The 18,473-nt window shown below is 50.3% G+C and overlaps 1 protein-coding gene across 1 annotated transcript; it reads left to right on the forward strand.

Moving 5' to 3' along the window:
* The first annotated feature begins 269 nt into the window (after positions 1-269).
* On the forward strand, positions 270-15,307 carry LOC117183524 (inactive tyrosine-protein kinase RYK-like). Its single transcript, XM_033377541.1, has 7 exons — positions 270-471; positions 12,583-12,710; positions 12,798-13,035; positions 13,115-13,283; positions 13,350-13,507; positions 13,592-13,746; positions 15,287-15,307. The coding sequence occupies exons 1-7, from the start codon at positions 270-272 to the stop codon at positions 15,305-15,307; spliced, it is 1,071 nt and encodes a 356-aa protein (XP_033233432.1).
* The last annotated feature ends 3,166 nt before the right edge of the window (positions 15,308-18,473 follow it).

The raw sequence follows: 18,473 nt of genomic DNA on the forward strand, positions 1-18,473 counted from the left end.
GAGACAATTCTGTGCGTCGCACTCATATGGTTTGAACAGAGCCATACAGATCTCTATTACATACCTATGCTCGTAATATGAAATGACATTGAATCGAACAATCGGCATTGGCATTTGGCCAGAACTGGACAGTACAAGAAATTCGAAATGAATGAATGAAAGTTCTACAAAGGAAAGATTCTTCCCTCTCACACAGCACAAAGGAATCTGGAAGCCCACTGACAGCCGGGTGTGGCAGCAATGCAGGAAGACTTCGGAAGTGGCAGAAAATGGAAAAGTGGCTCGACAGCGAGGATGCAACGAAGAACGTCCATGCTCCTCCGCTGGCCAGTCGTCTTTTCCTCGCCTTCCCGTTTGATATTGCTCCGGAGATGTTTGATTTGACAGCCAGGACTCGAGGACTGCAGATGCACGCGGAGCCGAGGATGCGGAATGCAATGGCAATGGCGATGGCAATGGGCGGGCAGTGTGGTCAGTGCTGATGTGAATAATGCACATCTCCTCTTAAACCCCCTCTGGGTAGGGCAGTACTACAATGTCTGCCAACTCGCAAAGTGCTTCGCTTTTCGGATCCTGGCGCCGTCTCAATGTCCGTGGACGTCTCCGTGTCCACCTCCGACGGGGTTTTATGATGGCGCAACAATCTGCAGCCTGTCAGGATTACTTTCATGCGGCAATTTGTTGGCCGCTCGGCAGCTTTTGTTGCTTATCCCGCTGTCCAGGCTCCGCCTCCATCCTCCATCCTCCTTCTGCCCTGCCAGGTCGGGTGCTGCTCCCTTCCAGGTCACGTGCCCATTCTGTTTACATGCCGTATTAGGGGGATTCCGTTTAGTTTCCTCCCCTTTCATTTTTGTTTCGTTTTGTTTATTTGATTCCATTTTCTATTTGTTGTAGCTCGCGTGGCTGCCCCTCGCACGCATCCTCGGCCTCGGCTAAGTCTCTGCCACAGATCGAGTCCCGCGTATTTGTTTTTACTCTCGCATTATTATCCTTATCCGCAACCCGCCCTTCTGCCTGCTCTCTGATGGGGTTGGTGTGAACTTTGGCACTATGTGCCAGCTTTTCCAGCAGCTCCTGTAACTCCTGCAACTATTTAGCACTCTTCCACCTCCGTGTACTACTGTGGCTGCTTATTGTGTTCGTTATACGGCTCAGCACTGCCATTTGCTGCCTTTGTTTGGGGTTCTCTGGCTTGACCTCTCATGCGCTTCTCTTCTTCATCATCTCCAGCTTTTCCCAGACTTTCAGCTGTTTTTGCACTCATTACCAGGAAGTGGAATGAGTTGTGGGGTATCGCATTGGAAATGGAAATAGAAATGGATGTGTGTGTGTGTGTGTGTGTGTGAAATGCTTGATAAGAGCACTGCTGTGGGATTAGTGGTCTCTTATCAGTGGAGTTGCAGCTTAATGGCCGCCATTTAAGTCACGTGCCCCACGTGCAGAGCAGAAAAGGGTTTAGGCCCGTCAAAATTTCAATTACTTTGAGAAGGACCTGTAATGGTTTTGAACTGTTTCCTACCTATCAGCGCACTTGAATGAAATTCCCTTTTTGGGAGTTCAGTATCGCTGATAGCTCTCCAGAGAGTCAGTCAGAGGGACTGAACCTGAACGGCGGGATCTAGTGCTGGCGTTGTTGCTGGTGTTGGACAGGTCCCTCAAAATGTCTGGCTGCAAATCCAATCTATTGGCGATGCCTGCGGCCGTTAGTTGTGCAATTAGTCGATGCGCCAGGCACTCCACTCGTACTCCGGCTGATTGGGCCAGATTGGATTAGTGCTAGTCTCCAGTGCAATCAAAAAGAGAAGCAACAGTTGCAGGGGAGTGGTATGGGCGATTGGTCCTTCCTCTAGTGCGCATGTGCCCACACTCGTGGCTCGGACCGCCTCGCTGCTCCGTTGTTATGTAAACAAACGACAGTCTGAATCGGAGTCGGAGACGCAGTCGTCTGGCTGCTGATGAGCTTGCGGTTTGTCCAAAAAGGGACTGGCCCTCGAGGATGGGAAAGGTTTGGCTTTTGGACCTTTGACAACAGCCGACTCGTGGCTGCGAGGTGTGTCTGTGTCTATCGATGGGCGGCGGGGAGCAGCTTTAAGGCCCCGCAGTAATGCAGGAAATTCCGGAAGCAAGACATACGGACAGAGACGTGGGTTGTACCATCCGATGCCTCGGCACCACGGCAGCACCTCCGTCTACTTTCCGTAATGAAACACCTTTGATATGAAATCCCAGAGAAATGCCAGCGAGTCAGCGGAGATTACTTCCCTCCCCTCCCCCTCTACCACACTACCTGTCAGCATTTCGAGTTGATTGCTGAAGGGTTTGTTCAACACACACGCATACAAGAAGCAGTGTGGGGGTGAAGAGGGGTTGGGAATGTGTGGAACGAGGAACTATACAAATATTTGTACTCTATAATGCGATGGTTACCCATTGAGGGTGTGCTCATTTCAAAGAAAACATTCTTCTGCATTCTTTTCAGACGTCTATTGTCACCTTAGTCAGTAGCCGAGAACTGAAGGCATAAAATGGAATAGGAATCAGGCAGAAAGGTCCATTTAATCCCATACAGTACGGTACACCCCGAGGGAATAGCCCTGTTATTACTTCTGGTAAAATATTTGATCAAAATGTATTTCAGTTTTTAGCTAGATATGTATACATCATATTTAAATTAAATTTTATATTACCTAAATATTTAATATAATATTTACTTTAAAGTGTTTTATTTTTAAATTATATATCTAAAAATATTTATTATCTATATTGTATTTCACTATTCTTTTATTTTAAAACCGAACATTTTTGTGTGTTTTACTAATTATGAGTCCATTTTTCTCTCAGTACACTTATCGTTCGAGAAGAGAAAACGGATAAAATTTTACTTCAAAACTTAATTCTACTCAGATTCAGAATAAAATACAATTTCCACGGTACACTGCCAGTCGTAAGTCAGCAGCTAAGATGTGACACACGCGCCGGCAGATTTACAGTCTCTTCGAACATTATTTTTTTGCCACCGCAGCCTTGCGTGACCAACCCTCATGCACAACGCCTCGTACTTATGTGTCTGTGTGTGAGTGTTTGTGGATACACAGATTAGAGCAATGCAAAGTAAAGAAATGATAAGGGGTAAGGGTGGAAGACGGGAGGAGAAATCAGAAAAAAGTTGACACTAATTGAAATATGCCATGGATTAAGAGCCACTCAATAAACGCCCCCCAAGCCAATGACCCCTCAAACAAGCACCCACTCGGCTGTCCGGGTTCGGTTTCACGACCGCAAACGTAAGCGCCATAAAAGAATATTATGCAAATCCGATGTTACGCTCGGACACTTTTCAGTGGAGGAGACCCATACCCAGACCCATACCCAGACCCAGACCCAGACCCAGACGCTCCTTTGGTCGTGCTTTCGTTATGGCCATTGAGCCTGTCCACTAGCTCCACTTAGTGGATTCTTGATTGAATGGCCACTAAGTGCTTTTGGACCACCAACAACAACGCCAGCAGGCGCAACAGCAAGGGACAATATGAACAACAACGGAGGACCAAACTACAATGAGACTCCTGGAATAAGTCTTTGCCTGCAAGTGCTGGAGAAATATGCATAGATTAGTCAGGGTCCTCATGAAATCAAGGAGATGGAACATTTATCCACCAGTACGAATGGAGGGGAGACAGCCAGAGAGGCAGAGCTCTGAGGTTTGATGGCCATTTTGTTTGTTCTTTATAAAGAAAAGAATATACTTGACTGTAAAGGAAAGGCCATAAATCAATGATTATGGTCCAATGCCTGAGACATTTCGACTGAGAATAAAGCAAGTTCCCAATGTATACAGATATTTATAAATTCTTTTGTATGTCTCTATCAAAATTGTGTGTTTAAAGTTGGTTCCTGTAGACCAGTTTTAAATGGAATGATAGCACATTTTCTGGCCCTAAAGCTACATGTTTAAATCCACATTAAAACCATCTTTAATCAAATGCAAAAACCGAATTCAGCTTTTGCCTCAGTGCCTCTGACTGAGCCAAAATCCCCATCAAATATTCATTTCGGTCGCACATCCGATACATCCGATACATCCGATACATCCCATCCGCAACAAGGAAAAACACGGAAAGCATAACTAACATCCCGTATCAGATCCATTAGCTTTAATGTGGCTGCCCAATTCCCCAACATTATTAAATTCGCGTAAAATATTTCCACTCCGCGCAAATTATAATGAACCTGTAATAGGAAGCCAGAACTGAAAGCGGAGTACGGTCGAGCACAATGGAGCGCAGGGGAGCGCAGGGGAACGCAGGGGAGCCCTGGGCCAGGGGCAAACACCTGCCCAACGGCCAGACAAATTTTCAGCAATAAATTTTGATAGCTGATTAAAAATAACGAGCGACATTTCCTTTTGTTGTCCCTGTAAATGGGAAATGATTGCGATTGTTTTTCCAGGGCAACGGTGGCCGCGGCGGAGGCCTAAATCGATGTATTTCTGTTTTCGCAGCTAATTTGTACTGACAATTTGTAATTTGTTCACTGAACAGCACTTTTCATAGCGGACAAATTGGGCACTTGACCAGGCACACATTGAAGGGTCACACAAATATTTAATTTTATTTATATATCTAATAAATTTAATATTTAAAATAGGTCTCTTCCTTCAGAAGCGAATTATACCCTTCGACTTGTATCTTGTACTTGTATCCACATACTCGTCACACTTTTCTTCTGGCTCTTCTGGGGACAGTGTTTTCTGCTATTTTTGAGACGGTCCAAAGTTTCCTGAGTACGAAATGAGCTGAGAAAGCAGTTAATCATTCAAAGTAAACATTCCCCCGGTCGGAGCAGAGTTCATGAACTCCTTGCAAGGAGGAAAACTAAGAGCAAACACAGTGGAGTGCCGAGGAGGAATAGAGTATTAACCGGAATGGACTCGGGCTTACGATTCAATTAGAAACGAAAGCCACTTGGCAATTGAAAGAAGGAGGTCATAGGGCAGTCCATCGATGTCCTTTTAATTGCCTGCCGCCAGTGGGGGAATCTCGGCATGAGTAAAGTAAATATTGTTCCTGCGAGCAATCGTCCAACGAGCAGAACGTGTTGACTAATGGATGGAAAAGGTTTGGAGAGTGGCTACGGCTGCAAAGATTATTATTCATTAGAATTCCACTCCCATTCCACTGCTCAAGCTCCTACTCCCCAGCTCCTGCTTCAGTTACTGGCAAGTAATTGAAAAGTTTTCCACCATCCCCAACATGCCCAACAGCCCCATTCTTGCCTCATTTTCTGCTCATCTCATCTCATCATCTCCATTCGCATGCCGAATGCTCAATTTGTCACTTGCTGGATCCGCAGAGAGATGGAATCTGGAATCGGAGCTGCAGCTGGAGATGGAGATGGGGGCGTGGCAGACTGCCAGGCGATGCTTGTGACTAAGCAGAAAATGTTCGACAGTAACTTCTGCTGTACTCCTTGTCGTACCCTCCTTTGATTATGATTGAGTCGAAGTCGGTACAACGAGTATGTTATTGACTAAGATTGGATCTACCCGCTACCCGCAAAGGGGACCTCGCGTTTCCCGCTTTTCCTCGCGAGCTGTTCTTGGAAGTGCGCCCTGCTGGCTGTTTGTCTGCTGCTCCACTTAAAACATTACAGAGACTCCCCCCAAAGCAAACATACACATGGCAGACCCACTTTCCCCCTTTCCATTCGCATTCCCATTCACATTCGCCTGCGTCTGTTTGTCTTTTGAATTATTAATGAATGCATTCGTTGAATGGCTTCGAATGCCGAAGGATTCGTCCCCCTTCTGCAGACGTGAATCCTTTTCCTTATCCGTCTCTGGAATATGATGATGATGACGATGATGGAGATGGTGATGGTGATGCTGATGTTGATCTGCCTCTTAATCAAGTGCCTTCTTGGCATCCTGCGGCGCTTGTTGGCCGCAGATAAGTTTAATTAAAATGGCCGCAGAATTCGAAGGCTACGCCCCACCCCCTTTCCGCCCACTGCCACAACTATCTTCCGCTTGTAAAACTTTAAAATTCCAAAATGTTCAGAGCCAGAAAAGAGACTAGGGAAATGGCAAATGGGAAATGGGCAAGCGAAGGCTACAAACTTTTCCGATTTCGATTTTTATTGCGGCTAGAAAAAGGAAGAGAAGGAATTAAAGTGGAGAAAGAGATGCAGAAGAGGAGAGCATTCCCGTGGAGACTGGGGCAAGTGGAGCAATTGCTGCTGCTTCTTGGCAACAATTTCATTTTGGAGCCACTCGACTGTTCCATTGTCATGCCTACAGCGTAGGCTGCCCCCTGTTCCACCCTCCAAGCTGCCCCATGTTGCAGTTGGAATTCCACTCGAGCTACCTGCACACGCAACTAGCAGGGATTGAGGGGCAGCAGCGGTGGCAGAAACAGCTGAATAAACAGTGCCAGAGAGCGGTGGCGGGGTAGCGGGGAAGCGGGGATAGAGGGCAAGGGCCAACCACTTGAGCCACAAACATTACGAATGCCAAAAGTTTTTCCCTTTTTCCAGTTCATAATTTATGCCAAACAAACACATAAATATTACCTCAAATTTATTAAGGCAGCTCCCGATCTCCCCCTTCCTCCATATGCCACAAATGTGTGTGTGTGTGTGTGATGTAAGTGAATTCTGACGGAGTCGCCCCCGGATGCCGCCCCTCCAGAATGCGGGAATCTGTTAATCTCCCCTCAAGTTTATAATTACTTTAGCACACCGGAAAAAGTTTTTATTCCCTGAAATTCTCTAAAATTCGCATTTACAAATTGTTGACTCTGGAAGGGAATCACTCAACCACAGGACCACGCACTCGCCCCTCCTAGTCCCTCCCAATCTGCCTCCTTCCGCAGCTTCTTCCACAATATTTGCAACTTCTGTTGCAGCTTCTCGCCTCAAACTAAACTTAATCACTTTCAATTTAAGAGGAACAGGACTTTAACATGGAATACACGGAGAAGGTACGCCGGAAGCGGGGAAGAGCCAGGTGTTCTACGCCATCGAGTGGCCAGGAGTGACAGGAGCTACCAACAACACCACAGACCAGAGTAGACAGGACAAGGAAGAGCAGGATCAAGGGCAGTTGACAGAAGCTCAGCCAATAAAAGTCCAGCAAAACTCTGCCAGATACGAATGTGGTGGACACGCTGATGCGGCTTGGGGGCGACAGGCGATTCCAGACAGCGGAGGAGGAGCTGAAGCAGCAGGAAGAGCCAGAAAGAGGGGAACAGCAGCAACCGCAAGCAAAACAAAACAGGAAAGTTGAGAGGAGTCGAGGAGGGAGCTGAAAAACCCCATAACAGGAGAGGAGAGAGATGGGGATGCTGAAAAGTTAAAAATTTCGTCAGACAGCCATGGTCCTGCCATCCCATACCATCCCATCCCCCGCAATTCCATCCGTAACTGTTAGCAGCAGTTAAAATTTGATTTTAACGCTTCTTTCAGAGCCGCGTCGCCTGTGCTGCTGCCGTTTGTGGCAACACCATCCGCAGCAGAGGCAACTGGATTCAAATCAGCCACAGCAGGACAATATCCCTGGAGCGGAAGCGGAAGTGTCTCCTCCACCCACCGCCGAGGCTTCAATGGGCACACACTGAGATTGGCTGCCAAAGAGTGCACCCGAGGGAGGACGGAGTGGAGCTGTTGAAATTCTGGGCACATGCCCTGACAATTTATGAACTGCTCCCAGCTCCACAAGGCAGGATGCCTCCTCCGCATAGTTATGGCCTGCTTCAGAGCCCGTTCCCGTTCCCTGCCGACGCTGCTCCTCTGCCTCTCGTTGGCCTTTTGGCGGACGCCTTTGGTCAGCGGCCATCTGAACATTTTCATCAGCCACCACGAGGTGCTGTTCCAGTTCCAGTCCCCTACTAACCTTAATGGAACCACCTTTCGATTTGGGGACAAACCTCAAACTGACACGCCCCCTTCCACCACCGCTCCCACCCTGAGCGATGATTAATAGTTGGGGGACAAAGTGCAACAGGACACATTCATTGATCCCCGAGCAAGAAGACACTATACCAACACAGTCATTAATAGTTCTGAAATTATACTTGACCAGAGAGGGTGTAAGGGGGGAGCAGTGGGAGGTGTAGGTTTAGCTGGAGCAGTGCATGGAAGTGGGAAAACAGAACAAATCGCACACAAATCGATTTCCGTTCGCCGTACCCCCGCCTCGCTGACAGCTGCAAGTAGCTTTTCCTGCCTCCTTCCCCTCCTGCCACCACCCTGCTTAGCCACCCCACACCCCACACTCCATCACCCTCTCCAGCCCACTTTCCATGTTGTTTTGCTGTTTCGTTCCGTTTGTTTGTTTTCTTGTTTTCCCGTTTGTTGCTTCACGCGAATTCCCGTTATTGATGGCGCCGGCTCCAGATCGAGCCAAGGCCAAGACGGCCTCTCCTCTGCACCTCCCTCTTCGTTATCCGGCCATAGACATAGCAGGAATCATTCGACGTGCCACAGCGGAATGGCCTCCTGGCCGTGCCTGTCGTTTGGCTCGCGATTTTCCTGCTCCTCAGGTTGATTAATGGATCACAGGAATCGGAATCGGAATGGAAATTGGGAGAGGGAGAAGCAAGTGGGACTCCCAAATTGCGAGCAAAGGCGGGGAGTGGGCAGAAGTGGAGAGGAGAGGTGGCCTAGTTCCTGGCCGCCAGTCCATCATTCGTCGCTTAGCTGGTCACAGCATTTTCCGGCACTTAACTGTAATTGGAGCATAAAGGCTTCCATCTCATTATGCAGGCTTCGGCTGTGCCCCGCCCCCGCCCCCGCCCCCGCCTGTGCCACTTACCCTCCGTTTCCTAGTTGCCGAATCAGAGGCACTTCAATTAGTTGATGGCCCAAAAATAATCCACATCAACATCAAGTGGGAATGGAAATGGATAAGGAGATGGATACTTGATTGATGGATGAATGAATGAGCGGCTCTCCACCGACTCCTGCTCCAGCTCCTGCTGATGCCCTCGTCTACTTGCACCGCCTCCTGAATGCAACCACTCCCCTCCACCCTCTTTTGAAGGCTTTCAATTGCATTCGAGGCCGATGGGGCATGAATACAGGCACCTTCCTGTCAACTGCGGCTCACAAAGAGCCACCTCTCCACGCCCACCCCCACCCACTCCCTACCGCTGACCGTCCATGCAAATCGAATTTCATTAGCGACAACTCAAAAGATTTTCCACTTTGTTTGTTGCTCTTTGGAATTTCCACTGCTCGATTGCTCGGAGTTTTCCTCTCTTTCCGCCTTGTCGCACTCCAACTCCAACCCGAAGCTCCTTTTCGATTTTTCATCCCTTACCCCTGGCGATGGCTCGTTATGTTTTTAACTACCAGTTAACACCCCTCCCTTTTGGCCTCGTTTGGGGAGGAAATTTAAGAAGCAGCTTGAAATCAAACAAACTGACCCACACAACCCCTACCATCACCTCCACCATTTCAATCCCCCCTGGCTCCATGTGGAGATCGTTCAAGTAGAAGGACGGCTCGTCATGGTTGCACGAGGACCCAGCTCCACTCAGCTCCAACCCCACATTCAGTTCCATCTCCAGCTACCTCCTGGTCGCACCAAAACCATCTTGTTGCATGAAAATGGGACCAAGGACTCCCTACAGCAATATGTTGCATCCCTTGAGGCTTCTCCAGCCTCGGTGTCTGCCACTGCCATGGAACTGTAAGCAAAGTTCGACGATTGCCTCAGTCCGTCTCTCGATTCCCCGATTCCTGCTCCCTCTGGGCGTGGCATGGTATGCCCCTTCCACACCCATCTTCTATGAAGTGACGACAACATAAAAATTAAATATTTCTTACGCTTTTGTTGAAGATTTTTCGCCTCTGAGTTCAATTTCTGTTCTCTTCTGTTGTCCCAGCAACGTGAGCATTTTCCTCTTTTCCGCATTCGTTGCCAGCGACACCGACACCGTCACCCACACCAACACCCACTCCCCATCCCCCTCCCTTCCATCTCTTCAAGACTTTCCCGGTTCAAGGGTGCGTAAAAATGCAATTTCAACAAGTTTCGCTTTGATGTGCACACTTTTCCTTTTTCCTGCGTCCCCCCTCGGACCAGCTTCCCCTCAGCCCACACCGCACCCCCTTTGCGCAGACCTCAACCTTCAGAGAGTGAACGGAGGAAATTTCCCCTCAAATGAAAAGTTAATGCAAAAGAAAATTATTTTTAATGAATAGAAAACAGTCCGAAAATCTCCACATTAATATGCCCCCGCCCCGCTCCACCCTCTGGGTCCATAAGATCCCTCACAGGTCCATTCCAGGGGTGGCTCGACACTTGGGATCCATCACGATTTCCTTGCATGGCTGGGTGTGGCGGGAGGGCCTCGAAATCTGTGCCAATTGGGCGGTTCTCGCCTCTGATTCGAAGGACAATCACAATCACAGGGAGCTTTAATCAGCGACAAGGTGCCACTGCAATCCCCAGAGAGTGAGGAGGGGAGAGGGGTTAAGTGGGATGCTGTCTCCGCACTAATGACACTAATTATCCTCTTAATCTTTTATGTAAATTTTGTGTCTGTGCTCTGGGCTCTGCCAGAACTATGTTCCAGCAGTCTCCAGCCAATCCTCTCTAGTCTCCAGCTCCAGCCAAGTCTTCTCCTCGCTCCCTTCCCTGCATCCAAGCTGCGGTTGCAGCGTCACGTGTGTGCGGCGGAGTCATTCAGACAATTGCAATCGCAGGTATTATAATTATGGTAAAGGGGGATCCGCCCAGGAGGGGAATCATAAGCGAGGAAAACTTTCGCAGGAAAAGTTCAGCAGCGACTGGCAGGAACGGCAGGAAGGGGAAGTCGAGGGCGAAGGAAAAGCGCGTGATATGAAAGACGAGCAAAGTTTCGACACGGCCAACGGGGGGGTAGGGAGACACTTGCAGGAGGAGATAGGAGAGGGGGAGGTGTAGGTGGGAATGCCAATTCGGGATGCTCAAAGCGCAGTTGAGGATTGTTGTCCCAAAGAGGCCAATCGAGATGAGGGAGCTGAATTAATTGAGGCTGTCGCAAGTGCAACCCCTACCCCTTGCACCCTTCCACCCTCTGCAGAACGGTTTGTGGGGCTTGTCCTTTGACAAGAAATGACTGAGTGGAACTGTCCTTTTGGCCTGTTAGTGCATATTTGATGGCAGTGGAGTCACTTGTGGGCTATGTTTGGGTTTTGATAGGACAGATCATTCCCTGGGAAAGGGAATAAACAGCTACCAGGTGACTGAAGGACTCGCACTCGCCCATCGTCAAAGCCAAAGGAAAGTGCCACACTTGTCCCACTCTGCCACAGAGTCTGGGGCAACATCAGAGCAGCGTACGCTGTGGGGGGTAAAGCAATTTGGGACTCTAAAACGAATCCAAACTGAAATGGAAATAGGAGTAGAAACAGAAGAAGGGCTGGAGATGGAGCTGGAGCGCTGGATCAGTCGGAAGATGGAGATGCTTTAAGGAGAGGCCAAGTTGAAGGATGAAAGCGAACGAAAAGCGCTTTTCTTGGTCTGTAATTGGATTTAAAATTGTTTTAAGCAGCACGGAGTGCGCTTTGTTCTATTCCAAGAGCACACTACACTCCTTTTACCCCCCGCCACTGCCGCTGCCTCTGCCGGAAGCGGAATGGCAACATTCAACATCCGGCGGAGTCTGAGGCGGAGGCGGAGGCACAGCCAGGAGCAGAAGTAGCGGAAAGTTGAAGAGACCAAACACCACTCGCCCTGCATCCCTGAAAAGCGTGAGAGGACGAAGCTTATTCTGATACTCGGGAGTAAATAATGCACCACAATGGGGCGGGGGGATAAGCAGAGCAGAGCAGGGGATGAGGAACAGGAGGAGCAACAATGAAAGCGGATGAAGAAATTTAATTTCACGTCGTTTTAACTCAAGCAGCTCGTCTTTCATTGCCAGCGGGGGGTTAGGCAGGATGGCGAGAGGATTGGAAAGCGTTCCGGATTGAGGCCAGAACTCTTCAGGACGCCCCTGCCCAATGAAAGATGATTCCACCTCTCGATGAAGTGGCGGGAGTCGCTGTCGGAGTCGAGCTAGGACAGCATTTGACACCTTTTAATACACCCTACCCTCCCTGGCCAGCCCTTGCCCCAGTATGCCTTCCCTTCTCTCATTTGGCGGAATCCCAGATCCTGCGCCGCGACCCGCATCGTCGTCTGCTGGTGACGGATTCGATTTCGATTATTATTGTGTCTTGGGCTTTGGGTTTTGTTTACCCGCCAGTGTTGTCACCTAGTGCAGCACTCCATCCCCCCTCTTCCTTGCCACCTTTTCCTCCACCCTTCGCCCGTTCCATTGTGTTGAAGAGAAAATCAATTTCCGCTCAAGGGCGCTGGCAAGGGACTTGAGGGGCGAGTAAACAGCAAATGCACAAAGTTTGCTCAGCAGGGGGTGGTGGTGGGCGGGGGGGAGTCCTGGAGCCAGGATGAAGGCCGCGCTAATGGAGGGGGTGTGCCAAAGCAAATTGCGAGGAAACTTTCCCTTTATGTCTGCACTGCATCCGCATCCGCATCCCCCACGCTCATTCTGATTCTGCTTCTGATTCTCTCGCTTCTTTCATCCTCCGCAGGACTCGAGGCGGATCTGTTCTACGTGCACGAGGGATCCATTAACACATACGCGATGCACTTCACCGTCCCGGTGCCCGCGGACGTCCACGAGCTGGAGTTCTCCTGGCAGAGCCTCATCGCCTATCCGGTAAGACACCTGACCTGACACCAGGCACCACCATCCACCGCCACCCATCCAAATCTAACTGGTGGAACCCTCGCCCTCCCCACACAGCTGCCCTACGCCATCAGCATCGAGTACGCCAACGACCAGGACGCCCTGGGCACCCCGACGCTGAGCATCCCCCACAAGGGCCTAGTGCCGCAGGAGATCGAGTCCTTCCTGGTGTACCTCCCGTGCACGGGCAACGCCAGCCTTCAGCTGCCCGTCAACGTCAACATGGTGGTGCGAGGACCCCCGCGCTTCAACGACACCAGGCTCCACTTCAAGCGCAACAAGATCTGTGCCAAGGGTAGGTCTCACCATCGCTCGCACTGCCACAGGGATCACATGCATCTCATCCATCACCATCCATCTCCTCCAATCAACAGGCATCTCACCCGAACCGAACCAATCGCCGGCCCCCGCCCATGCCCCCTCCCAGGGCCCTGCCTTGCTGAGTGCCGCAGCCTGTGCCGTCGGCCTGGTCCTGGCCGTGGGTCTCGTGGCCAGCATGATGTATTTGCGGGCTCGCAAGCAGCTTCGCCAGGACTCGCTTCAGTAAGCTAACCCCTCCATTACTCTCTCTCCTCAACATTAACACCTCCTCCTCTGCCTTCTCCACAGCACAAGCTTCACCACCGCGGCCTATGGCAGCCACCAGAACGTTTTCATCCGCCTCGACCCGCTCGGACGGCCACCGAGTGCCACCGGCTCCTACGCGACCATCGCCAGCCTCAACAAATACCCCGGGGAGACCAAGAAGTCGTGCAGCATCTTCGACCGTGAGTTATCCCAGCCCCGTGCCCCCCTTTCCACCCACCACTGGCCACTATCCTAACCCCTGTCCTAACGCATCCACTCTACAGGTTTCCGCAGCTCCCCCATCCCGACGCCCTACGCCACCGCCTTGCTGCCGATGGGGGACCAGACGCAGGCCGGAGAAACAATCTACTCGAAGCCAGAGTCGATCTGTCCCTCGAGGATATCCTACTACGCCTCCTCGCAGCTGACGCTGACCCAGGTGAGAACCGATAGAGAACTATCCCCATTAACAGCCCCAAGGGGGTTGATTGGGATTGAAAATGGGATTCGGACTGGGATCGGGATCGGACAGGGACTGCGAGCTGCGAGCTGCCCACGGGTAAATCAAAGCCTTTGAAATATTGCGGCACGTGGCAGCCAAATGGAGATGGAAATGAATCCCGTTGAAGCAGAGTCTCCTTGCGGGGTCGCCATGGCGCTACTCCACTCTAATTTGTCCCAAGCACCACACGATTGCTCCCCAGGCAGGGGAGGAGGGCGCATCCCGCTTCAGCCACCTTTCCTCGACGATAAAAATTAAATTCTAATTTATATTTACGAGCTGATAAAGCTCCCGTAGTGCGTTAACTCGAAACAAGAGCAGAGCCATTCATAAATATGCGGCTTTCCCTGCCTCCCCCTCCCCCACACCCTTCAAAGATGTCTGGTTGCTGCGTCTCTGTCCCCTTTGGCTGGGGCAAGTTCTGTGTGGCACTCACGTACCGGTGCATACCTCATGTGGGGCGTGGACGAGGGGGCGGCAGGGCAGTACACACACAGACGACACAGAAACCCAGTGCCTGGAGAGGTGAAGGATGTGATGGGAGTAGTCCCGTGTGGGTAACTGGAGAGTGGAGCACAGAGAGTGCTGGAGATGAGGAGAAGGTCACTGTTTAGATAAGCGAAAGGTGCTCCATGGAGGCAGAGGCAGACGCAGACAGTCTGCCGCTCCTCGGTATCTTTGCTTTTGTTTCAAATCCAGCGACTGCCACCCACGGGCCCGCCCTTCGTCGTTTTCCCTCGAGCAGAACTGAATCCAAACTAACCCAAACAGCCATCAGAACCTCACTTATCTACCCAATAAATCCCTTAGTTTTCCCTCAAAATGAACCGAGAAATAGCCCCCTCCCATCGGATGTCTGTGACCCGATGTCTAATGTCCTCCTCCTCTCTCCCTCTAGGGAAAACATTAGCATTTCTTTTGGGAAAGTTAACTTTTTGGTTTTGTGAAAATCTCTCCGAAATTGGAATAAATTATTTAGCAGTCTCGCAATTGTTGTCCTTGTAAACATTCCTCAGACTTTTCCAGCCCCGACTCTGACTTCTGCTAGAAATTCGACTCGCTCCAGCCTCGTATCTTAGCGTCCTCCTCCCTCTCCTCATTATCCTCATGATGTCTGGGCCCATTTTCGTCACCAAGTTCCGACGCCATTTCCATCGACGCATAATTAAATATTCAATTTCCATGGAGACTCGCGGGGACTTTTATTTTTATGTGCTCTGTTCGGGGCGCTGTTCCTTGGCCTGATCTTTGCCCGCATCCTCCAGCTCCTGTTTGCTCAATGATTTCTGTTTGTTTAGACTTCAATTTCATCCTCGTTATGGGAACAGCTTCGAGAGAAGAAGGAGCTTACATGGCTATCTGGTAGCGCACAATGCCAAGAGTCATATCAATTTGGCTCTATCCCCTCACAGTGGAGGGACGCACGCATCGAAGCAGACGACAGGGAATTAAATGAATTCCCTTGCCCCCATCCTAGCCCCCACTCACAGCCCTGTAATTCGCCTAAACGTAGAGGGGAGATGCGTTTGGGATGTGGCATGGAGATGGAGATGCGGTTGGGGTCTGAGGGTGCTTGCCATAATTATTGTTGTTCTGTTCCCCATTCAGTGGCCTCCCCAATCTCCCCTCTCCACTCTCCACTCTGCACATACATATGTGTGAGCGTTAAGCGAAGTGTAGCACAATTTGGGGGCACAAACATATAGAGTAGGGAGTGGCGATGGGGATGGAGCGCACTCATTTAGTCAAACAATTATATCCAAATGCACACAGACACACAGAGTCTGCTCTGTTCAGTTGTGTGGAAATATCTCATTTGTGTGTGGAGTGGAGCCCTCTCCTTGCTGCTCCACTGCACCCCCCTCTGACAAACCACTCCCTTAGATTCTATTAAATCAGTCTATAAATGTTGGCCAAATTGCTTTAATGTGCAGCAAAAGTTTACCAAACGGCAGCGGGTGCAAGGGGAGCTTCTAACAAAGGAAGGGGGGGTGGTGGAGAGGGTGGAGTAATAGTAGTGGAACATAACAATAAAAACGGCAGCGAAACCAGAACCAGAACCACACTCCGACTACGGACTACAGGCTACAGCTGTTGAAACATGGCTTTGTGCTTGTTTAGAAACACTTGCAAAATATTATTGCTGCCCCACGAAAAGAGAGCCCCAGGGGGGTATATACAAAGTAGGGTGGGGAGGGGGAGCAGAGGGTGGTGGAGCAGACACCATATGCAGAGGCACCAAGCAAACAGCACTGCAAACAGAATAAATTTCTAGGAAGAGGCATTAGGATATTGAATCGGAAGAGCAGCCCAAGATGTTGCCTCTTCGGTGGTTACTTGAGAACGGGAATCAGAGCGAAGAGCGGGAAGGAGTACCCAGCGTCTGAGGGCAGAAATGGGTTAAGGAGGAGTCAACGACAAGGACGGGAGGACGCCATGCGCCGCATTTGAATGGCATCATTAAAGCAAAAGTTTTCCAAGTGCGTGAGGGAGCACAAAGCGCGAGAGAGAGAGAAAAGCGCAAAGGAAAGTTGGAAATTAATTTCCATGGAGGTTGGAGCATGTCGCGGTGTTTTATGGAGATTACTGGATCAGCAAATGGCAGGAGGAGGCAGTAGACCCAGAGCAGGTGCTAATTAAAATTGTTGTCGTCGCCCCATTAAAGAAATTTGTAAATCAACCTGCAAATGACGCGCGCCGCATGGGGCAAAGTCAAGCACCACCGCCAGTGGAGTTATCAAGGAGGAGGGTGAGTCCCCAATCCCCAATCCCCAGTAGAATCTGGCGGCACGTACTCCGTTAATGGATTTTCCACTGCTGTTCTTTTTGATTAAAACGCATTATTTACATTTGCCACAAAAGCTTTATGGAAACGGAATGGAATGGATGGAGACAACGGAAAGACAGTTAATGGGTGTCGTGGTATGTGGCCGGACAGGACAGGTGCCGCCTCCAAGGGGTTAACGTTGGCCCCATCAACCCGATGAACAAAAGAAGTCGCTAGAAGGTGACAAATTACCCGAGCGTTAGTCGATTTTTTTGGTTCCCATTTCCTGCATTTCCTGCATTTTCATCGCGTCTGTGAGGTGTCCTTCGGTCAGGTCGGTGGCAGGCAAACTGCGGCGGATGGCTCTGTCTGGCATTACACTATTGATTGCTTCCTGTCAGCCGCAGGAGAGACAATCGGATGCCGCTGGACGGGGTCGAGTGGCGGATGCTGAGGGTCTGTGCCGGATGTATGGGGCAGGCCACATAATCAGGCATAGTTCTGCCCCAGCGGGATGCCGCGGTTTTCGCACTTAACCATTTGACCAGACCCTGGACTGTGGCTGGCTGTGAGGAATAGCAGGACCCTCCCACTGGTTTAATTTGCGGTCAAGTGGCTACGAGCGTAACAGCTGGTATTAATCGCTCTTCCTGGCAGATGGCAGCTGGCGGCTGGCGGATGGTGGGCTGCCTCCTGCACTTAAGCGGACTGTCAAGCGAAATGGCGCAATGGTATGGCTATGATTAGCAAACAGTAATTGAAGGCAAGAGTTTCCCTAACGAGCGGACTCGATAACTGGGTCACATGGCTCTGAGTGGTCCATGGTCGGAAATCTAGCCCATTCGACAGGACAACGAGTGTGTGACTAGCTCTTCCACTGAAATGTCAATTAGAACGGCGGACAACCGCTGGTCGCAGTCATCTAAATGCTCCTTTGAAACATACATAAATGGACATGAAATCGATGCCTCGGCAATCGTCGCTCGTAGGCAATTGAGCTCGCTGGACTCTACTGTCATATCGCTGAATTAATAAGTGATAATCTCGATCTCAATCGTAAGAGTAAATGTCAGGCAGCGTCCTTGATTAAAGGATCCCTAAACTACAAGTCTCACGGGAGGCTCGTGCCCCACAGCGGAAGTAACGAGCGCCGAAATTGAAATATAAACGCATGCTGTGCCGCGCCTCAATCCCCACGGCGGGGGAGGGGGGTACCGAGAGGGGTCTCCCGGTGTGACACCTGACTAATTTATGTTCATTAAGCAGGCGTTAAGTCGCCTTGAGAGCAGCTGGCAACATCGCTGGCCGGGCCTCCATTTGCATACGCCGAGGGGGTGGCAGTGGGCCGATGGGGATGGACTCCCGAAAGCTTTTGCACACACAGCTGATTACGTTTTTCGTTCTACGTGCCGTGGTAATGCCGAGGTGACAAACCAAAATGTGTAGTTCCATGTAATTTCAGAATGGTCGGAGACCCGGAGACCGAAGAAGGAACGACGGAAAGATAGAAGGCAGGCCGGGCCCCCTGCCGTGCGGAGAAAGGTGAACGGGACCCAAGATTAATATGCAAATTCATGTACGGCATTAAACGTGAGCAGAGAAACATTTTGTGTGTGCCCGGCTGGCTGTGTGCACAAATTACGACGGCTACAGGAGGATGGGTTGGATGGATTGGATGGGTTGGGATGGAGGAAAAAAGTAAAGACACGAGAAAATCAATTTCCCAACACGAGCGAGGAGGTTCACACTCTAATTTGAGTTTAGTGCATTTCCGTGTCGTGCCAAAATGGCAAGAATTAAAGCCACAAGCTGTCAAGGAAAAAGGACTTAGCCAGACAGCGAGAAAGTTGGAGCTGTGACCAAGGTCTGCCACAGCGCTGGATGCTGGAAGGATGCG

The sequence above is a fragment of the Drosophila pseudoobscura genome, chromosome 3 (genome assembly GCF_009870125.1).
Source record: "Drosophila pseudoobscura strain MV-25-SWS-2005 chromosome 3, UCI_Dpse_MV25, whole genome shotgun sequence".
Classification (NCBI taxonomy): domain Eukaryota; kingdom Metazoa; phylum Arthropoda; class Insecta; order Diptera; family Drosophilidae; genus Drosophila; species Drosophila pseudoobscura.

What these genes read in the sequence shown, in the direction of transcription:
- LOC117183524 (XM_033377541.1), top strand. Translation starts at nt 270, where the DNA reads ATGGAAAAGTGGCTCGACAGCGAGGATGCAACGAAGAACGTCCATGCT. An exon ending in AGAGCCTCATCGCCTATCCG is followed by an intron (nt 12,711 to 12,797) that starts GTAAGACACCTG and finishes CTCCCCACACAG; the next exon opens with CTGCCCTACGCCATCAGCAT. An exon ending in CGCAGCTGACGCTGACCCAG is followed by an intron (nt 13,747 to 15,286) that starts GTGAGAACCGAT and finishes CCCCCATCCTAG; the next exon opens with CCCCCACTCACAGCCCTGTA.